Source organism: Ambystoma mexicanum, chromosome 5q (genome assembly GCF_040938575.1).
Source record: "Ambystoma mexicanum isolate Mex_15411 chromosome 5q, UKY_AmexF1_1, whole genome shotgun sequence".
NCBI lineage: Eukaryota > Metazoa > Chordata > Amphibia > Caudata > Ambystomatidae > Ambystoma > Ambystoma mexicanum.
The window spans coordinates 1,130,722,406-1,130,744,274 of record NC_090933.1 but is presented as its reverse complement, the minus strand read 5'-3'; the positions used below and the strand labels follow the sequence as shown (position 1 = coordinate 1,130,744,274).

Here is a 21,869-nt window from a genome sequence, read left to right as displayed (position 1 = left end):
GGGCAGCACCTGCTTGGATGACACTTCATAGGTCAGCCTTGTCTAGACATGTCATCAGGAGTGATCAGAGAAAAAGAGGAGAAGGGAGGAGGAGAGGCAGTCAGAAAGGAGCCAAGGGAGGTGGAGGGAGAGAAAGAGGAAACAGGAGGAGAGAGAGGACAGGATGTCCTGAGTTTTAGTGGAGAAGTGAGAGGCCAGAGTGATGCAGAGGGCCTGGGAGGGAACACGAGAGGTGGAGATTGCAACAGGATTGGCTAGCTCCTTGAAGATTATGAAAAGTTGTTAGAGGCCGGAGAGACGCAGGCTCGGATGTGAGCTCTCTTCCTGCACAGGACAGAGAGTCTGTATTGCTTTTGGAGTAGGCGGCAGGCCAGTTTGTCAGAGGATGTGCCAGATGCCCTCCACTTCCTCTCAGCTACCCTATAATTGTGTTTTAGAGTGGCAAGATCCAATTCATACCAAGAGTTGCACTTGGAGGTAGGCTTCGTGCGGATTCTCATGACAGGTGCAAAGACATCCAGATCGTTAGTGATAGAAAGATGCAGGCTAGTGAGGGCTGTCTCAGAGTGTGAATCACTCACAGTAGTAGGCAGAGGACAGAAAGTACCATCAAAAGCCTCCAATGTTGACGTCGCCTCTTAGCAGACCCTATTTTTAGGTTTCCTGAAGCAAATAACATTGTACTGTGCAAATATGGGTTGTAACTGTGACAAGACATTATTAGGTTAACAAATATGAAGTAATATTTGGTAACACTACACACAGGCAATATAACAGTACTAGTATAGGAGTGTGGAGTTAACACCCTATACTAATCCTACAAACGTGCCGTTTTGGAAACGTAGGCACATTGTTAAAAAAGTCACTTTTTGAATTATATACTGTATGGACTATAACAGGCTTAATTTAGCGACCTCCTGTCACCAGTGGACATGTAATGCTATGCAAAAATGCACTAAACATTGTTAACATACATGTCCAGTATTGTTCACAAAACTCACCGAGCTGGTGATCAGGTTAATTGTTGATTGTTTATACTTTCTATGTGTCATTTTTTCAGCCATCAATATTGAATCATCTATGCTGAAATATGCGACCCAAGTAAATAAAGGTCTCAACTGTTTTTTTCAGTTTTTCCAGAATTGGATTTGTACTTTCCTCCTATGATGCATACTTATGAAGATGGATTAAACATAATATGGAGATGTGTAAGAATTTTTCACTACAGCAAACAACTGTAGCTTAAATGTATGAGGTCAGGCCTACCCCCCTGTACTAAACAACTCTCCTTCAAGCTTCCCTCCTCTGTCTCCTCCTCTTCCTCTCTCATTCCTGACTTTCAGCTATTCAGGCGTGGTGCGCTTCTAACAATCTCTGCTTTAATGCCAGTAAGACAGAGATCCTTTTCATTGGAACTCCAGCTCCCTCCTTCCCTTCCACACGCTGACCCTCCCCCCCCTTCATGTGCTCCCTCCCCTCACCTTCCAGTGAGGCAAAAATTCTTGGTGTCATCTTCGACTCCTCTCTTTCCTACTCTCCTCACATCACAGAATTTGCCAAGATGGCCCACTTTCAGCTGCACCCCCTGAGAGGCATTTTCCCTTTCCTCACCTTACCCCAGAAACTCAATGTCTGCAGAGCTCTGGTCTTCTACAGACTGGACTACTGCAACATCATCTTCTTCAACCTCCTTCCTTTATCCCTTTCAACTAATACCGAATAGGGCTGCGAGTCTTATCCTTGGCCTCAAGCTCTGGGACCGCATCTCTCCGGCCCCGAAATCTCTCCACTGGCTCCCGGCTGGTGAGAGGATCAAGTTCAGAACCTTCTGCATCATCCACAAGGCTTTCTGGGGCCTGGGACCCCACTACATCCATCTCTCTCTCTCCCTAAATACCTCCCTGCTAGACCCCTTTGGTCTTCTAGCTCTGACTCTCTGCAGATCAGACGCTTCACCAAGCAGACAGCGGGGGCGGGGGGTAGATCTCACTCCTCCGCATAGGTCTCTCCCTCTGGAATGGCCTCCCTGCTCCCCTCAGACTTGAGCCAGTTATCCTTAAGTTCTGGAAGCTTCTGAAGACCCTCCTTTTCTCTTCCTTCTTCCCTGCTAATGCTCTCTGCCTCTCGACTGGCTGCCTGGTTCCTTCAGAGTCTTACAGGGCACCTGACTCCCCGACGAGTCTACCCTGCAGTTTGTCTCCTCTGGCCCCCCACCTCCAATTACCCTTCTGGGATCCTACCTGCACTAGCTTGGCTGGGCCCCCTGCACCCCCGGCCCCCTCCAGCCCCATTCCCTGCACTCATCATGCAGATCTTCTGCCCTGCACTCTTCTCCCCGGGCTCTGTCCACCTGGCACTCCCTCTAACACAACAACTTCACTTCACTTCCACTATCCAAATGCCACAAGACCTTGTAGCACCATTTTGTTTTTGTCATCCCTGTCCTCCAATCCCACTTGTCTTGTGCCGGGACACACATTGTGTATTAGCGCATAATGAATAACCAATAAATAAAGTTAAGGAAAAATGGGAACAGGATTTGGGGGAGGTCATGGACAAGAAAGCATGGACCAAAATTTGTTCGGGAATTAGAAAAGTGTAAAGGAACGCATGCCTTAAACTAATTCAATTCAATATCGGCAGGCTTTGAGCACATGGTCTTAGAATGCCTAATAATAGAAAGGTATTGGCAGACGGTAATCAGCAAGATCAATAATCTACTGGGTAGGCAGTTGGAAAGTTGGAATGTACACCTCAGGTGTGTCTACTGGGAGTTCTCCCAAGCGGTAAAACGGAGGAGATAGGCGAATAAAATAGCGGCCTTCCTGTTAATATTAGCGAGACGTTGCATGGCCATCTCTTGGAAGTGGCCTTAAACTTCCTCTACTGAGTCAACTGTCGCTGGATGTATTAAAGTGGGTTACAGCAGAAAAGGGAATTACTACATGAGCAGGGGACGAGAGACGCCTAATATCTTGGAACTACTGTGGGGTATTCTCCTTAATGACTTCCAAACATCTCTGGATGTTCTATCTCCGTGCCACGATTAATTCGATAGACATTAGTACAAACTGTACATGTTAATCTTTTTAATATAGTCTCTGACAAGCTAGTGAGGACTGCTGAAACACCCTTGGGGAGGTGCATCATAAAGGAGGTTACTCTAGTGCCTGAGCTGAAATGTAGGGAGGGTAGGTGGAGGAGGGCGGGAGGTTGCTGGCAAGGTCATGTGTTTACTTAAATTCAGTAAACAGATGTGTAATGTTTAAAAAAATGTAATTGGTCTCCCGACTAGTCCCCAGGATAACGTACAAATGTTCCAAGTCTTGGCCAAGAAAATAGTTCATGCATGCTACTATGCAAAGTTTATCCCTAATCTCCAACACAAAAGAAAACAACTTTTCCTGGGAAGCTCTTGCAGAGTTTACTTGCAGTCTCAACACACTATGGACTTCTTGCTTTCCCTTATACCCTTCACATCTCTACCAGGTTCTCTGCTTCTAAGCATTCTTGTCAGGCTATGCCTCTGACTTCATATTTTCCAGTTTGGAGTCCCAGCACCCCCCTTGCCAATTTGTTGGATTTATCCCCAATGTCTGGTATCCAACTGGACTGGTCTCTTCTGGACCACTGCAACTATCATTGGTCTTAATCCTAGACTTCAGGGTTTGTTCGAGATAGGTCTTGCCAAAACGTTGTATTCAGCATTCTTTTGTGTCTCTCTGACCAGGTGTTATTATCATCCTTCATGTTAACATGTCCCACCATGACGATTTAATGTCAGATGTCGCTAAGGACTGGTCTTTACATGACGTGGGGTGTCAGCATTTGTCCAGATCTCATCACCAACTGGGAGGTTGGGATTTAGCAGACCAGGTTTACTCCTGGAACTGAGGCAGGATTCAGAGCCTTGTGTCAGGACTTGGGTAGACCAGAGTTCCTCCAGAAGAGTCACCACCTTCTTCCAATTTATGTTCTCCCTGATCCTGCAGGAATCATCAAGGAACACGCTCTCCTGTCACATCTCTACTACGACACTGCACTGGATGCCACCCTGAGTGTGCTTTCCCTGGCACTTTTATATTATACATTTATAAAGCGTGCAACGCCCAAAGGGAACTAGGCTCTGATACAAACTTAAGAGGATGGTTACAGGTTTGTAGACCTTCACATCATCGTTACATATTTACACATTACACCATATATATTTGTGTACACAGGTAGTGCAGGCATTGATCCACGGCCTATGAAGCTACTGTGGTACTTCTGTCCTGAAGAGTAGGGTTTTTAGATTTTTTCTAAATAACCAGAAGGAGGTGTTGTTTCTGAGGTGAGTGGGGAGGGCATTCCACAGTTTGGGAGCTATTGTAGGTAAATTTGATGCTCCTGCTTTCTTTCTTCTGTACTTGGGTTTGATGAGCATATTGGTATACGGGGAGCGGGTTGGTCTGTTAGATTGGGCTTTGCGGATAAGGTTACTAAGGTATAAGGGTGACTTGTTGGCCATACATTTGTGACTAAGCGTGAAGATTTAAAATTTTATTCTGTCCTGGACAGGGAGCCAATGGATCTTCCTCCTGATGGTGGAGATGTGTTCATGGCTGGTAATGTTTAAAGCAGCTCTGATGGCGTTATTTTGTACAACCTGTAATTTTTGTTATTTTTTGCGCTGGTTCCTGCAAGTAGTGAGTTGCAGTAGTCGATCCTAGATAATATTAGGGCTCTGGCCAGGGTGATAGAGTTTTCTGTGGAGAGGAACGGTCTGCTGGCTCTTATCAATTTGGCAGTGTAGGTCGCTGAGACGAAAATGTTGATCTGTCTATTTAAGGTTAGGTAGGAGTCGATGTACACCCCCAGTGTTTTTATTTTGTTAGCAACTGTAATAGTATTACCATCTATGTTAAATGATTTGTATGCCTGGGGGTGGTTACTGAGTTTAGTTTTATTTCCAATGAGGATTAACTGGATAGCCAGGTAGATCTTGTTTAAGTTTTTGGAGTCAGTGTCGTAACATCCAGAAATGGGTATGAGTATTTGCATATCATTCGCATAATTTGTGTACGTGATACCCACATTGTCTAGTTTGTCCAATAAGAGCTTAGTGAAGGCATTATTTCCATTGTTCACTGAAGCAGAGAGATTTTGTCTGCTAAGGAATTTTGAATGTTGGAACACCATTGTTGGTCTTTCACAGTATGATCCGGGGTAGGTGCTGGGGATTCTAATTCACAGAGAATGGTGAATAGTTCTCTAGTGTTGGATTGGGCATTAGATATTCGCTGGTTATAGACTTCGCTTTTAGCCGAAATAATTTCTTTTTTGTAATTATTAGCTGCTGCCTGAAAAAGGCTTTTGTTTGCTATAGTTGGCGATTCACGTCAATTATTTTCAGCAGATCTTTTTGAAGCATGCATTTTTCTGAGTTCTGGGGTGAACCAGGGGTTGATGTGTGCCGAGCATTTAGATTTTTTTCTTTTTAGGGGAGCAACTTTTTCACTAACTTCTGACATGATTTTGTTATATCGACATATCAAGAGTTGATGGGTCATTGTCTAGATGTGCCAAATCTAGAAAGGGCATTATGAGAAGTAGCATGTTGTCTTCATTCATATTCTTAAAGCTTCTAGAAGGAGCCGTAAGTGCTGGTGAGGGAAGATTCTGATTTTTTATAATAATGGTGGTGAAGATTATGGTGTTATGGTCCGAAAAGGGTGTGGGGATATTAGATAGTATGTTAGTGGTACGGTTAGTGTCTGCTAGCCAATCTAAAGTATGTCCTTTTTCGTAGGTGGAGGCAAAGATCCTTTGTGTGAACCCTTGAGCTTCCATAGACTTAGCTATGAGGTCTGCATGGATGTCTGATGAGTTGTTCAGACCTAAATTGAAATCGCCCATGATGATTACTTTGGAATGTGGTTTAATATTGTGTGCTAGGAGTGTCGTAATATCTTCGAAGGTGGAGATGGCACCGGGGTGCCAGTAGACTATGTGAAGAGTGAGTGTGCAGGAGGGTGTAAAGGATATTTTTAAGGTGATGACTTCACCTGCACTGAAGGGGAGATCGAAGGAGATCCTTATGTTTAGAGCATTCTTAGCTAGTATGGCTACTCTGCCTCCTCTTGATGTATCTCTATCCTTTCCAAGGATGGTGTACCCCTCTGGGATGGCTAGGGAGAGCTGTGGGCTGTGTAGCCAAATTTCTGTAGCAGCTAAGAAGTCTAGGTCATTAGTTGTGATAATGTCTGCAATATCCAAGGTGTGCGCAGTGATGGATCTGGCGTTGATGAGTGCCCCTTTTAGTGTAGTTGTATTCATGCTGGCAGGAGCCTTGCTAGAAGCAACTTTGTGGAGTTTAAAGTCATTTGGTGTATGTGGGAGCGGTGCGATAGGGTTGGTGGCTGTGAAGGTAAGTGGTCTATTTGACCGTAGGTGTGAACGTGAGGAGAGTCTATGTACTCTCATCAGTCCCATAATGGGACGCGAGTGCAGAGGAGGAATGGTGGCTTGTGAGTCTGTAAACAGGGATTTCTGTATGTGATGGGTTGAGGCATCATAAGCTTGTCTCTACCCTGTTCTTGCGGAGAGACGGTAAAGTCTTGTAAGTTTGTCTGGAGGCAGTGCAGTTAATGGGAGGTCATTAGTGTGGGATTGTAGTCTTGTCATGCCTTTGATAGGAGAGCAATTGTTAGTGGGAGTTGAGATCATAGGGAAAGGCGCAATCTTTTGAGGAAAGGAGTAGGGCAAGGGCTAAGGTGGTGACGGGTGCAACGTAGGCTGACTAGGCCCTTTCCTAATTGGATATAAGCACCTGTGGTGCAAGGAGAATCCTTTGTGGAGAAAGGGTGAGGAGATTTCTAAAGATGGTAATTGGCTATTAGTAGCAGTATTGAGAATGAGGGCAGCAGAGTGGTGGCTGGCATAGCACTTAATTTAGGGTTGCTGTGTTCGGCAGCAGGTTCAGTAGCGCAGTGGCTAGCAATGGCTAATATCACAGATGCTGGTAACACAGTGGCTGATAATGTAGTGGGCTAGTAAAACAGTGGCTAATAACGCAGTGGGCTGGTAACACAGTGGCTAGCAGTGGCTAATTTTACAGATGCCGGTAACACAGTGACCAACAGTGGCTAATAACGTAGTGGGCTAGTAACACAGTGGCTAATAACGCAGTGGACTGGTAATTGGAGTCTAATATGAACACTGCACATGAGCCATGATCCAGAAGTCTCAAGGCTTAGTGCAAGGATATGAATGATTGGTTGAAGCAAATAAAGAAATTGACTCAGACTAATGCTCCCAAGGGGTGGTCTAAGAAACCAGCACGCACCCTTTGGGAAACTGACAAGTGAAAAACCAGAGGCTTTAAAGACACTAGCTGTAAGGAGAACTTAAAAAAAAAAAAAAACAAGACTGCTTGTACAAGCAACTGCAGGCAGTATTGGACTGAAAGACTTTACCTTTGAAAATGGAGTGATGCCATCAGGGCAAACCAAATTGAGATCATGAGACACTAGAAGCAAGTTGCCAGCTGGCACCTATGGACGCTTTGGTGAAAAGAAAAGCATTGATCTATTGAGGGATGTGATCTACTCGGGTACTTATAATATGCTTTTGCAGACAACACAGTTCCATCTGAGGTACCACTGACCAACTATGAACCCATTGCACAAATGAGTTGTGAACAGGCAGTTACACCCCTAATGTTTGTAGGCAAATAAGCCCCCCAATAACACACAGAAGGGTGAAAAATGGTTATGGTAGCAAAGATATGAAAGTGTGTAGTCACCTGATAAGACTTCTGAAGGAGGGCGAGGTATTAAGCAAAGGGGTGGATAACACTGATATTATACTTTTTGTGAAATTCTAACATTTCTGTTTGTTTCTGCTATTAGGCAAAATAAACCTGGGGTTAGACGTGTGCAATTTTCGGGTGCTTCTGATCAGTCAAGCAGATGCATTCTCAGAGAAAGCGGGTCACTGCGGGGTGCCATGTGAATATTGAACTTGTCCTGCACTGCACTCAATGCTACTGACTTGCGTGATGACAATTGTACTACAACCTGTGAGAAGTGCCCAACAGACTAGTAACTACTACAGAACTGCCACAGTGCTGACTTTGCACGTAGCCAGAGAAGGACTTATGAATTGTTGGGGCAGCAGGGTGTGTGCGAGCAGGAGCGTTAAATTGTTTGAGATAAAATGAGTGCGCACACAAGCTATCTGTGCGTATGCTAAGGTTTTGCTTTACAGAAATGCTGCCATGAGTATGAGCTCTCACTGGAGATGGTAGAATTTTAGCTACAAGGACATCTTTGCAGCCTTAGGGCGGATAAATGAAATCATAATGGACTGCAGATGCATTTTATGACACTATTTGTTGAACCAGCAAGTTTCATTTTTCTGGGGACGGCTGTCTCCAGCACACTAATACATAGAATTACATGTACCTGCAAATGTTTAGATTAAGCCATTTGCTTTTGATTGTTAGAGCAATAATTTGCGTTTTGTTGCAAATGAGTAGAATTGTTTGTTTTAAAAACCTGGTGCCCATGTGTTATTCTTGCTCATGAAATTATATGGTTTTGGTTGGGTTCCACTAACATGGGAGAAGTGTCTAACCACACAGCCCTTAGTCACGTTTGTAGGCCCTGGGTACAGGGGGGTGGGTAGGCCCTCTGAGTGGAAGGATGCCAGGTTTAGAGCTGGTGACCGTACATAAATGCAATAGCGCATTTCTGATTAACCAACACCAGATTGCCTTGTTATATTAACCACATGCTGCTTATTAACTAATGATTAGTTAAAAGATAATTTGTAGGTATTTTTGTGTAGGCCAGGTTGTGGCTAGGGTAAATGGCACTTTTCACATTGTATACATTTTTTGTTTAGGTAGGTCTACATTAATCTTGCATGCTGCTATGACTGTCAGCGTGAAAACAGTTTACTTAGACCTCTTGGAACGCTCCAAGAATTTTAACTACCTCACTTATCACTGCACAACATACAGTGTAGATAAATATAAGCCAGCATTGTCGCCCACACTTTGAAAAGGGATGGAATGTAGTGGAACAGAAGGTGCAATTTCACAAGTGCAGTAGCCTGCTGAGCTAACCATATCACATATTAGGTCCTTAGAGGGCTGCATTAACAGCGAAGACTAATAGCGTATTCAACGTATGTGCTAAATGCTGAAACAGATCTTTATAGATGAATTAGTAATGTGATGTGTTAGTAGCGCCTACATTAGAAGCATGAGGAGCTACATTGAATATTTAGGCCTCAAAGGGGTGGAAGGTTACATTGAGCATAGAAAGGCAGGGCAGAGGCCCAAGTTTAGTAGCTAATAGAGACCTGTATTTGAGTGTTTGAAGCATTATGACGCTAGCTAGTGAAGCACAGGGCCGGTAAAGCTTGCTCATTAGGGGTTAAAGGCAATGAATAGTATTGCAAGCTTCTCCTGGAATATTCTTTGTTTGCAACCGTGGCTCTGCCCGCCTTGGTAAACAAATCCTCTTTCGCATGAGAAGGCATGGTACGGCCTTGCACGCACTGATAAGAACCATTCCTGGATTTGCAGATGGGCTTTGGGAGAAGGAGCATTTTGGAGGGCGAGCAAGTTAGTTTTTTCCTTTGATAAACATGTTTGTGCTGAGCAAGGTCTAGAATGTTGCGTCACACTGACTGACGGCACGAAGGTACAGGAATGCATGCACACATGACTCAGTGGCTGATTCTTCTGTGGATTCGCTGTGAAGCAAGTGTCCGGAGAGTGATGATGCCCCAGACGGCTCCTTGTGGCGCTGTCATCTACAGAGCTGGCTAAGGAATGCTGAGCAGCAGTTCGTTTTAGATGACCTGGGTCCCCCAGCGCTAATAATAACATACAAGGAACGTAAGACTGTGTTTCTCTAATTATGTGTGATTTCTCTAACTTGAATTCCATTATTTCCACATTGTTGCTACATTTAGTGTTCTGTTATATTAGGTGTTATATCTTCATTGATGAGTTCATGGCCGTCGCATGGGGAATCTGTATGGGGGTGTGATAGGGTAATTTATTACAAAAAGGGCTGGGGCCAGGGGGTAATTACCCTTTCCAATATATTCAGGAACAATGCATTTTCGAATATTGGCATCAAACAAGTGTCACAATGTTGCCAATGGCAGAATATCACTGTAAGCGGGAATGTTGAGACATACAGAAATGTCATTGACTACCGGGTAGCTGACACCGTGAGCTTGCGAGCTGCAACAATTGTAGTTGCTGCGTGTGACCGGATTTTGCAAGGCGGATGTTGCCCAACTGCTAGGTGCTAGGGCCCTAAGACAGCTGGCCAGATACAGGAGGTATGGGTTATGCGGCAGCAAGGGTTTCCCAAGAATTGTGCGCAATGGGCACCATGATAAGTGCTGGGCGGGATGGGCGCGTAGGCAGGATTAGAACTTGCTGATGGGGCAGAAGTGAATAGACACGCAAGGGCATTATTGAAGGGTGCGAGCAGTGTGATAAGGTTATTGTGGTAAGGCAAGTAAGGCGTGGTACACGGCAGCTCACCTTTACAGAGTTTGGTTGCGGTTCACTGTGGCGAACAGGGGCAAACGGGGCCTTGCGTTTGGGCCTTTGGGGTGGTGCCGGCGTCCGCCTGCCGGCTTCCAATTGGTTCCTTTTGAGCCTCTGGTAGCCAATTGGGGCCGCCGCGCAGTGGAAATCAGGAAGTCAGGCAAGAGCTTGGGCATAGGCTAGGCAGAACAACCATTTTGCAAAGAGGCAGCTTCAGTTATTCTGCAAGGTGAACACGGGGGTGCTCAGGCCATGTTAGAAATAACAACAAGGTTTGCTTTGCAATAAACAAACATGCAGACACTCACGTTGACAGAGAAGCCTTTCTGGCAATTTTGTTGAAATATGAGGGTGTCAGATGTGTGATAGAGCAGATGGAAATAGAACACAGTACACAGTCTAAGTTGAACTTTCTTTATTAAATATGTATATATCCTATGAGATAAATGGATGTTCTGCAGAGTTCATCCTTCTCTTTGGTGTTAAGATATACGTGCCAGCCTTTCCTTGAGCTGGTTTGGCCTGGGACTCAGCAAGATGTGGTATACTTAAGTCTCTACCTATTTCTTGTCTTTTCTTTCACAGCGAATATGGCCACAAACAATGTCTTTCACTTTAGTAGAGCTTTCTCCGTTTTCTTTGCAGAATTATGTCTTGGAGTAGCGGGAGTCTTGTGGGTTAATTACAGAATGCTGCATGCCTCTTCGGCTGTTAACATCCTCTACATGATAAAAACATCGAGGTTGTCTACATTACTCCTCGTCCTCCTCAGATGTCACTCTCAACTTCTCCCTGATCACTTAGGCCTTGTTAACAGATTTAGTTCACACAGGCTACTCTCAGATTTTCACTCGCAGAGTTACCTTTGGGCTTTCAGAAGATCGTTGGCTCCGCCTCTCCTCAGCTGAAGGCTGGGGTAGCCGCTCACTGCCTTTTCCTTCTTTGGTGATTCCACGTTGCCTCTCCCCAGCTCTCCGGCTCTTTGTTCCTCGCTCAGAGGAGCCTGCGCTGCGAGGGTGGGGACTGGTTTGGAGTGCGCGGCTCCTCTCAGCTGATCTCTCCCTCCTGTCAGCCTGCGCCGTGTACGCAGCTCGTCTCAGCTGCGATTTCAGTGCTGCCAGCCTGCTTAGACGTTTCGTCTCCGGCGAGCGAAACTCGTGTGGCGGGCTCTGTCAAACCTCCCAGCCGGTCCGACAGACCACGTCCGCTGGGCTTATTTCTCTAGTTCGCAGAAGCTGTTCGATAGTGCCTCTCCGCACTCGCACAGCTCCTCAAACCGGCTTCTCATTCTCTTTCACCTGGAGAGACAACTTTATCACTACTTCTAACATTAACTTGTCTTCACGATGCGTTCAACAGGAACGGACCGCGGCTCATCTCACGGGCCATCATTACTAATAGGCCCACTCAAAAATGATCTCATCTTCGGAGGAAACTCTTTCTTCTTCCGTCTTCTCCGTTTGCTAACAGGAAAAACAAACAGTCCAGTAATAAAGAAGAGCACCTTCCTCTGACTCTTCTTTATTTCTCATTGGGCAAGACTCATGTCATTATACAGAAAACCCTCTATGACATCACTCCATGCCATCACCCCACCAGATTACTTGAAAGGTTTTCTACTTGAGGCCAGATTATTTACTTTTAACTATTTAATTGGCTCTGAATCAGTTCCTCTTCCTCCGCTTCATCACACACCCTCCTCCCTAAGCCCTTACGCTCGGGAAGGGCATGTATTCTAGATAGAAAATCAGCTTGTGCCATTTTCTTTCCTGGTTGGTGAACAGTCTGAAATGAAAATGGTTGCAATGACAGAAACCATCTCAATACACTGGGATTTGTTTCCTTATTCCGGGATAACCAAACCAATGGAGCATGTTTAGTAACTAGCGTAAACTTTCTCCCCAATAAATAATATTTCAGAGACTCAATTGCCCACTTTACTGCCAGGCACTCTTTCTCAATCGTGGCATATCCCATCTCGTGTGGTAACAGCTTCCTACTAATAAATAGAATGGGTATTTCCTTTTCCCCTTTATTTTGGAAGAGAACAGCTCCGAGTCCCGTGCCGGAAGCATCCGTGTGCAAATAGAAAAGCATTCCAAAATCATGACAGTGAAGAACAGCTTTTTCCGTTAGAGCACTCTTGAGGGTATTAAATGCTGTCTCTGTTTGACCATTTCTCCATTCAGACTTAGGTGGAGCATCGGACTTCAGCAGATTTGTCTGAGGTGTCCCAATGGTTGAAAAATGAGGTATAAACCGTTGATAGTATCCCACGAAACCAAGGAAGGCCCTAACTTGTCTGGTCGTTGCTGGGAACGGTATTTGGTGTATGGCCTCCATCTTCTCCTGTTGCGGCCTGATGGTTCCTTGACCAACAAAATATCCCAGATATTTGGTATATGAATTCGCCAGGGAAGTCTTTCCTGGTATCGAAGAGAAGATACCCTTATACTGCTCCAACAACCTCGAAAGTTCCTCTTTTTGAGAAGGATCTAATTGTGGGTTAATGTTCAGAGCTTCCTTTCCTACTGGTGCCTCCGTCGTTGGTAGGTATTCTGGCGACCCTTCTTCGACATTAACCATTGCCACTGTTACTTCAGGTTCAGTCAATTTTTTCAATAGATTGATGTGATAAGTCTGAAGAGGAATTTCACTCTCGGGTTGTCGAATCCGATATGTTACTGGACCCAATACCTCTTTGACCGTATAAGGACCTCTCCAAAATGCTAGCATTTTATTTTCAGACGTAGGAAGTACACAAGGACCCCATCTCCTACTTGAAAAGTTCGTACTCGTGCCTTCTGGTTGTAATATTGCTCTCGTTTTCCTGCAGCTTGTTGGAGGTGTAGTTGTGCCACTGACTGAAGTTTTTCGACTCTTGACTTTAATTGAGAAGCATATTCAAATAAGGTAATCTCTTGACAAGGCTGCTCCTCCCAACATTCCTTTAAAATGTCCAACAGAGTTCTCACCGGTCTTCCGAACAACAGCTCGAATGGGACGAAACCGGTAGATGACTGGGGAGTATTCCTCAGAGTCATTAGTATCCATGGTAACACCCTATCCCAATTCCGTTCCCTTGGTTGGATGGTTTTCCGTAACTTTTTTGATCGTCTGGTTATACCTCTCAACCAGGCCATCCGTTTGGGGATGATAGACTGCAGTTTTAAGTTGGACGATATGTAAAGTTTCACATACTTGTTTTAACACCGCTGACATGAAGTTGGTTCCTCTGTCCATAACAATCTCCTTCGGTATGCCCACTCTTGATATAAAAGGTACTAGGACATAACATATTTGCTGTGCGGTTGTAGAATGTAGGGGAAAAGCTTTGGGATATCGGGTTGCATAATCCACAATCACCAGCAAATATCTATGTCCTCTACTCGAGGCCTCCAATGGACCCACGATATCCATCCCGATCCTTTGAAAAGGTTCCAATATCAAGGGCATAGGTTGGAGAGGCTCCTTGGACACCCGGCCCGATTTCTTTTCTGGCACTCTTCACATTGCTGACAAAAATGGGTCACTTGTCCATATACACCCAGCCAATAGAACCTGGCGAGGATCTTTTGCATGTTTTTTTCAACGCCAAGGTGACCCTCGCCCACCTGTAGATGGGCTACCTCCAATACGGGGCGATAATAATTGCTACGTACCAACAATTGACGAACTGTTCCTTTGTCTGGGTCCTCCGCAATACGATAGTATAAACCTATATCCTTAATAAATAAAATGGGGTGTTTTCCTTTTTGAATCCTCCACGGATGCCTCTCTTGCATGTTTCAACAGTTGATCAAGCTCTTGGATCATCCGAAAGCTATCCCCTCCTTCGTCTAGCTTCCAGTCCACCGCCACAGGACACATACTTCTTTTCCAGCCAGGATTGTTTCTCGAGTCTTTTTACATTTTTGCTTTTCTTTAGCTTACTAGGTTGGCCTATGACCTCCTCATTACAGAAAGGAGCTTCCTTCAGCCAATGATCCACTACCTTCTTGATGAGCCGAGGAAGATCAGGTACATCAGAGCCAATTAATAGAGGTTCAGGTAATGCTGGCATCACGGCGGCTCGTATCTTTATTTGTTCTCGAGCCACTTTTATCTTTATATTCTTAAGGGGATACACCTTTACGTCACCATGCACACAGCGGATGGGACTACTCTCATTCAACTTCTCCACACCACCTACTAGGTCTGGGTTCACAGGAGTCTGCAAGCTTCCTGAATCCAGCATCGCTCTGGTAGGCCGACCTTCCACCTTAGCTTCGCAGATATACTGGTATGTGGCTTTTGTTACTTGCTGAAGTACCACTATGGTTGACTTCTTTGACTGATTCAAAGTTCCCCACATCCATTGGTTCCGACTTTATCTTCTTGGGGCACAGTCTTGCTAGGTGGCCCCACTCCCCACACTCAAAACATTGAGGGCCCCGGGCACTGAGGCTAGGTGGTCGGTTAACTTGTGAAGTCCCTGCTCCTTCACTGTTAGGGCATAACCTAGCTCCTTCCCATTCTGGTTTCCGGATTATTGAGTTGGGCCAGCGCGATGAAGATGTCGGTTGGAATCCTATCCCTCCGGAACCTCCTTCTACCTTAGGAACCGAGGGATACAACATCACCTTCGCCTGTCCGGCCTTTTGGTATGCCGAGGCGATATTGATTGCCTCGGCCAAGGTGGGCCTATGATGTTGCCTGACCCACCTCTACATCGGTAACGGCAGTGCATCCACAAATTGTTCCAAAATCACTCTCTCTGCTATTTCATGAACAGTAGCGGAGCTGGTTTGTAGCCACTTCTCCCCTAATTCCTTTATTCTATAAAAGAGCTGGCGTGGAGTCTCTTCCAGGAGCAGATTGGTATCCCTGAACTTGATCCGATACGCTTCCTCATCGTGACCGAGAAGTTCCAATACCACCCGCTTCATGTCCTGGTAGCTGGTGTCTCCTGCTGGATTAGCTGCCTGATAGGCGCTCTGCATCTCTCTGGTCACGAGTGGTCCGATGTAATGGCACCACCTCTCGGCTGGCCACTGAGCGTTCCTGGCAACCCTTTAGAAATTGTCAAAAAAACGAGCAGGGTCTTCGCCACTGGAAAACTTCTGAAGAACTGAGGTTGGTACCGGGGTGTGACTTCTCATGTTGGTAGCTTCCATGAGTTGGGCCTGTTGAAGTTGCAGTGCTTGCTGGAAGGCTAGCCTGTCAGCTTGTGCCTGCTGACTTTGGGGCTGCAGGGCTTGATGTAATAACTGTTGTCCCTCACTCAGGGTCTTTATTAGTTCCTCCATCATGTTCCGCTCTATCCCACCGCTGCCACCAAATGTGATAGAACAGATGGAAATAGAACACAGACTAAGTTGAACGTTCTTTATTATATATATATATATATATATATACTATTAGATAAATGGATGTTCTGTAGAGTTTGGCCTTCTCTTTGGTGTTAAGATATACGTGCCAGCCTTTCCTTGAGCTGGTTTGGCCTGGGACTTAGCAAGATGTGGTATACTTAAGTATCTACCGATTTCTTGTCTTTTCTTTCACAGCGAATATGGCCACAAACAATGTCTTTCACTTTAGTATAGCTTTCTCCATTTCCTTTGCGGAATTATGTCTTGGAAGAGCGGGAGTCTTGTGGGTTAATTACAGAATGCTGCATGCCTCTTCGGCTGTTAACGTCCTCTGTATGATAAAAACGTCGAGGTTGTTTACATTACTCATCGTCCTCCTCAGATGTCACTCTCAACTTCCCCCTTATCACTTAGGCCTTGTTAACAGATTTAGTTCACACAGACTACTCTCAGATTTTCACTCGCCGAGTTACCTTTGGGCTTTCAGAAGACCGTTGGCTCCGCCTCCCCTCAGCTGAAGGCTGGCGTAGCCGCTCACTGCCTTTTCCTTCTTTGGTGATTTGAGCCTTGATTGGCTCCACGTTGCCTCTCCCCAGCTCTCCGGCTCTTCGTTCCTCGCTCAGAGGAGCCTGCGCTGCGATGGTGGGACTGGTTTGGAGTGCGCAGCTCCTCTCAGCTGATCTCTCCCTCCTGTCAGCCTGCGTGGTGTATGCGGCTCGTCTCAGCTGCGTTTTCAGTGTTGCCAGCCTGTGTAGACGTTTCGTCTCTGGCGAGCGAAACTCGTGTAGCGGGCTCTGTCAAACCTCCCAGCCGGTCTGACAGACCACGTCCGCTGGGCTAATTTCCTTAGTTCGCAGCTGCTGTTCGATAGAGCCTCTCTGCACTTGCACAGCTCCTCAAACCAGCTTCTCATTCTCTTTCACCTGGAGACATCCGACAACTTTAACACTACTTCTAACATTAACTTGTCTTCACGATGCGTTCAACAGGAACGGACTGCGGCTCATCTCACGGGCCATCATTACTAATATGTCCACTTATAAATTATCTCCTCTTCGGAGGAAACTCTCTTCTTCCGTCTTCTCCGTTGGCTAACAGGAAAAACAAAAACAAACAGTCCAGTATTAAAGAAGAGCACCTTCCTCTGACTCTTCTTTATTTCTCATTGAGCAAGACTCATGTCATTATACAGAAAACCCTCCCTTGACGACCCTCTACGACATCACTCCATGCCATCACTCCACCAGATTACTTGAAGGATTTTCTACTTGAGGCCAGATTATTTACTTTTAACTATTTAATTGGCTCTGAATCTGTTTCTCTTCCTCCGCTTCATCACACATAAACATGCAGGCACTCACGTTGACAGAGAAGCCTTTCTGGCAATTTTGTTGAAATATGAGGGTGTCAGATGTTTCTCACGTCTCACGCAGCACATGTAGAAATGTTATCACGTGTAAAGCCCCAATGGGTTTACCTCGAATTCCGCTGGATTCTTATCCATTCTGTTGTGCTCTGAGCAATAAAAGCACTGTTGCAGGTACGCAGGCAGGATCAAAGATGCATTCTACATAAGATTGTATTTGTGTCAGCTCTGCTTGTTGGTAGGACTGCTTAAAATGTGTTTCTGGGTTCTGTATTCGCTGCTTCCTAAATGATTTTCAAATGTCTTTATGTGAGCCTCTATGTGGTTAATTGTTACCCACATTGGTTTGATCCACAGCTTCATAGGTAGTACGCGCTGCTGTCACCATCATGGAAATTATCACAAGTGTGCTCCAGAGCCTGTGGAGTTCAGCTCCCAACCACCAGATTCCATGACTTCGAAGAACAAGCAACTCTGGGTTCAGATAATCTGTGAACCCTTTGTTTCAGAGATTTACTTTTAAAGACTTGTGATAGTATGGTTTTCTTGGCCACCGATAACTGGGTCTCAGGCACCCTGTTTGGTGGAATATTGCAACTTGTCAATCCCACTGTTTTACCATCTATTGGGGCATATTGTGTAGCAGCCGGACTAATCTAGTCTCCTGCGGCTTGACCGCCCTCACATGTAAATTATGGGAAGTTGATCCAACTCACCACTTAAAAGGTAGGGGTTTTGGGCTAACCAACCTATCTGGCTGATAGGTTGCACATCACCAGTGGATCAAAGCATACCACGAGTGCTGGTATCTTACGTTGCATATCCCTCATATTTCTCATTGTAAGCACTTAAGCACTCTTTTCTCTGCACAAGCATTTTCAGCAGCTGCCCCATGGGCATGGAATGCTTTGCCTGCTTAGGGGCATCGTCCTTTAATACTATTTGAGGTTAGAAAAAAACAGACTATTTGTAATTTGGTTTGTTTTTCCTTTAACTAAAATATTAAAATTGTATTGGTAGTTTAAAATGTTCTAACCTATATTGGCGTTGGATGCCTTCAGGACTTTTTATAGCCTAGATTGGAGCTTCCTGCAGCTGATCCTGGAGAGGTTTGGATGTGGCCGATCTTCTCCAGATGATACTAGGAAATTTTGTACACCAGTCTGCAAAACTAATGATTAACGGACAGTTAACCGAAAGCATCCCGATCCGCAAGGGTACCAGACAAGGGTGTCCCCTCTCACCATTAATCTTTGCGATGGCCATGGAGCCTCTGGCACAAAGGATACGAGCGGAGCAAGGCATCCTGGGAGTGGAGACTGGGACCTGTGGACCCCAGAAAATAGCCATATATGCGGATGATATCTATCTTTTCCTAAGGGATATGGAGCGCTCACTCCCCCGAGCCATTACACTACTAGAGAAATGTGCGGAAGTCTCAGGGTTTCATATTAATTATCCTAAATACAAAGCACTTAATATCACAGAAGACCATAGGCGGGTGGGTAGGGTAGGAGAGACATTACCCACTAAAATGGAGTCAAGGACCCATAGCATATTAAGGCATAAACATAACACCTACTTATAAGACGCTTTACAGGGAAAACATCCCAGGGCGGCCGAAAAATCCAACAGAAGATCTTAAAATATGGGATTTGCAGGAGCTATCCTGGTCAGCGCGGATAGCAGCAGTTAAAATGTCTCTTCCCAGGTTTTTATACATAATGGGTGCCCTCCTGCTAAGAATTACCACTCCAGCGATTCAGAACCTACAAAAGAAAGTTATGGCCTTTATTTGGAAAGGGAAGAATCCCAGAGTCCCTAGGAAGGTCCTATTCTGAACTCAGGCAAATGGAGGGCTGGGAGTACCATAATTCCGTAGACATCTATGGGCAGCACAGGTGGCACCAATGCTACAATGGGCTCCAAGGGAGAATCAAAATCGTTGGGTAAATCTGGAGAGAGAGATAATGAAGAACCCCCTGGAGTGTCTGGGGTTCTTGCATCCGAGATATAGTGGGAAAGAGAGCACATTATTGGAAACAACTAAGGCCACTCTGTGATATTGGGACGACGCCCTACAGAGTAAGAAGATCAAATTGGGGGGAGGCCCATCCACGCCAATAGCCAATAACCCAGACTTCACACCAGGTACACAACCCCACTTTTGGTCCCGCTGGGAGGGGGGGGGGGGAAAAGCCCTTACCTTAAAAGAATTTTACGAAGACGGGGTTCGCCTAACATTTGAAGGGTGTAAAGAAAAATTCCAGATCCCTGAAAGTGATCGATACCACTACACTCAAATCAGACATTGGATCACGAACACAAAGGTAAAAGAGGGAGCATCTTGGCAACCTATAGGGCTGGAACTCACCATACAGGAGGGGACACCGGAAAAAGATGCATCGCGAATATATCGACTTCTTTGTTGGGCAGACCCTGAAGAAACTGTCTCATATATGAGGAAATGGGAGGAGGATGTGGGTAAACCTATTACCGTAGAAACAAGGGGGCAAATATGGCGACGAGCGGCGAAAAGCTCTAAGTGCACCTCAATCAAAGAGGCGGCACTCAAGTTATGTCTTAAATGTCACCATAGCGAATACACTCTATGAACGCTAGTTATTCCTCATTGCGCTGGCGAGGTTGTGGGAATACGGGAGACCTAATTCATATGTGGTGGGCTTGCCCTCGGGCACAGGCATATTGGAAGGAAGTCCTGAGCCATATCAAGGAAATAATGGGGGTGCTGCTCCCCATGGACCTATTAGTGATACTGCTGGGGGAAACAGTTGAAGCTAGCTATGCAAATACCGGGAACAGGGCCATACTCATAACCCACATGTTGAGCGGAGCGAGAATCAACTTCGCACACATGTGGAAAAATAAACAAGGACCGGTTGTGGCTATGTGGTGGGTCAAACTGTCGGGGGTCATGGCTATGGAGAAAGTGACAGCTTTGGCATACGGTTCATACCCTAACTATTTGAACACGTGGATGCCCCTTCATGAGTTCACCAGAGACAAAGAAGAAATGTATTTTAAACCCAGGGTATTACGTAAAGTCTCTATTTTATGATTGAGAGAGTCAGATATAAACTACCCTGAGAAAAACTGCACTGAATCGCAAGTGGAAACTTACTATGTCATCTCAACCAAACATTAATGAGGATAAGGGTAAGCGGGGAGGGGGCAGGAAATACATTGTTTAATTGTTTAAAGGTTATACTCAAGAACTCTCTTGGAAAAGGTAATGAAAATTGTACGAAAGACAAAGAATGAACAATATTATGTTTGTAACGAGTGCTCTTGAGATGAAACACAAAATATATTTTTTTTAACCTATCTGTCTAACCTTTGTGCACCACTGCCATCGCTTTTACGCTTTATAGATCTTAAACTAAAATAATTGAAAAATGGGATACACATTTTCTACGCAGTAGTACTGTGAAATCAGGTGTGTTTCTCTGATAAAGGATCTGCATGAGAAAGGCATCCATTAGAAAGTATGCACACTGGCAAAACGCATGCATTTTAAAGGGTTGATAAGCAATACAATGAAATGGACAAAGATTTTGATTTCACTTGGTTTACTGTACAATTCCACCACACAAACTATAAGAAAAAGTATGGGTACGCGTTTCTCACCATGAGCAGTGATCTCAACAACATTATCTGAATCCTCTTGGTTCCCAATTCCCTGAAATCAGAAAGAAACTCGCACTAGTCATTCAAAAGCAACAAAAATCAAACCTGTACAGGCTTTTAGATCAAACACTTGTCTAGGCTTTATAATGTGCATGTAATACATTTAATAGACTATTGGAAAATACGCTTCAATATACAGATCAGCAATATGACACATCTTTATAGGAATGTTTAAGGACAATTTCATAATTGTGAACTCAGTAGATGGGGCACTAACTCTTTACCTTACGAAAGTTCCCTTCGACAACACACATCCAGCAATATTAGTTGGTCAAACACAATCCTTTTTTTTTTTAAAGTGTTTATTGTATTTTGTGTTTTTTAAAATACAGAAACTTCACAATAAATAGCAGCATTATCTCTTGTTATTAAAAATTATACATGCATGTAGCATCATTCAAAACTGATAAAAGACATTAACAAATACCCCACCAAACAATGTCATACTTTGAATAATTCTAATATCGCTTCCCAGTGCTAGGTAGTTGAGTTTTTTTCTATGATCTTTTGGCACCCAATTCAATTATCCTGTAAAACAACATTTTCATTCGGCACAATACATCACATAACGGTCTAACATTTGTATATCACCAATGCAGCAATCAAACACAGTAATGGGCATTTTGCAGATGGTCCTATCTATTTTCCTTGCCTATTAAACAATTCAGTTTGTCCTTTTCACAAATATTCTTCCAAAGTTGGTGAAGGAGGAATTACATACCAGTAATGTTCTTTCTATGGATTATTCTCCCACAGATTCCGCATCAGATAGATATCCATTCCAGTGTCAGCTGCTCAGACACGACTCAACCGTGCCACTCATCAATTACAGATGTCACGTCGGCTGCCGTACATATACCACGTCATTACGCCACTGTTCCTCAAT

General features: G+C 44.7%; 1 protein-coding gene across 4 annotated transcripts in view; it reads right to left on the bottom strand.

Moving 5' to 3' along the window:
• The window catches only part of EFR3A (EFR3 homolog A), a 1,818,520-nt gene that overhangs the window by 752,374 nt on the left and 1,044,277 nt on the right, over positions 1 to 21,869 (bottom strand). For all 4 annotated transcript variants that reach the window (XM_069621641.1, XM_069621640.1, XM_069621642.1 and 1 more), the window contains one exon: positions 20,924 to 20,975. In XM_069621641.1, coding sequence (XP_069477742.1) covers positions 20,924 to 20,975 — 52 coding nt within the window. The remainder of the gene's footprint in view (positions 1 to 20,923; positions 20,976 to 21,869) is intronic.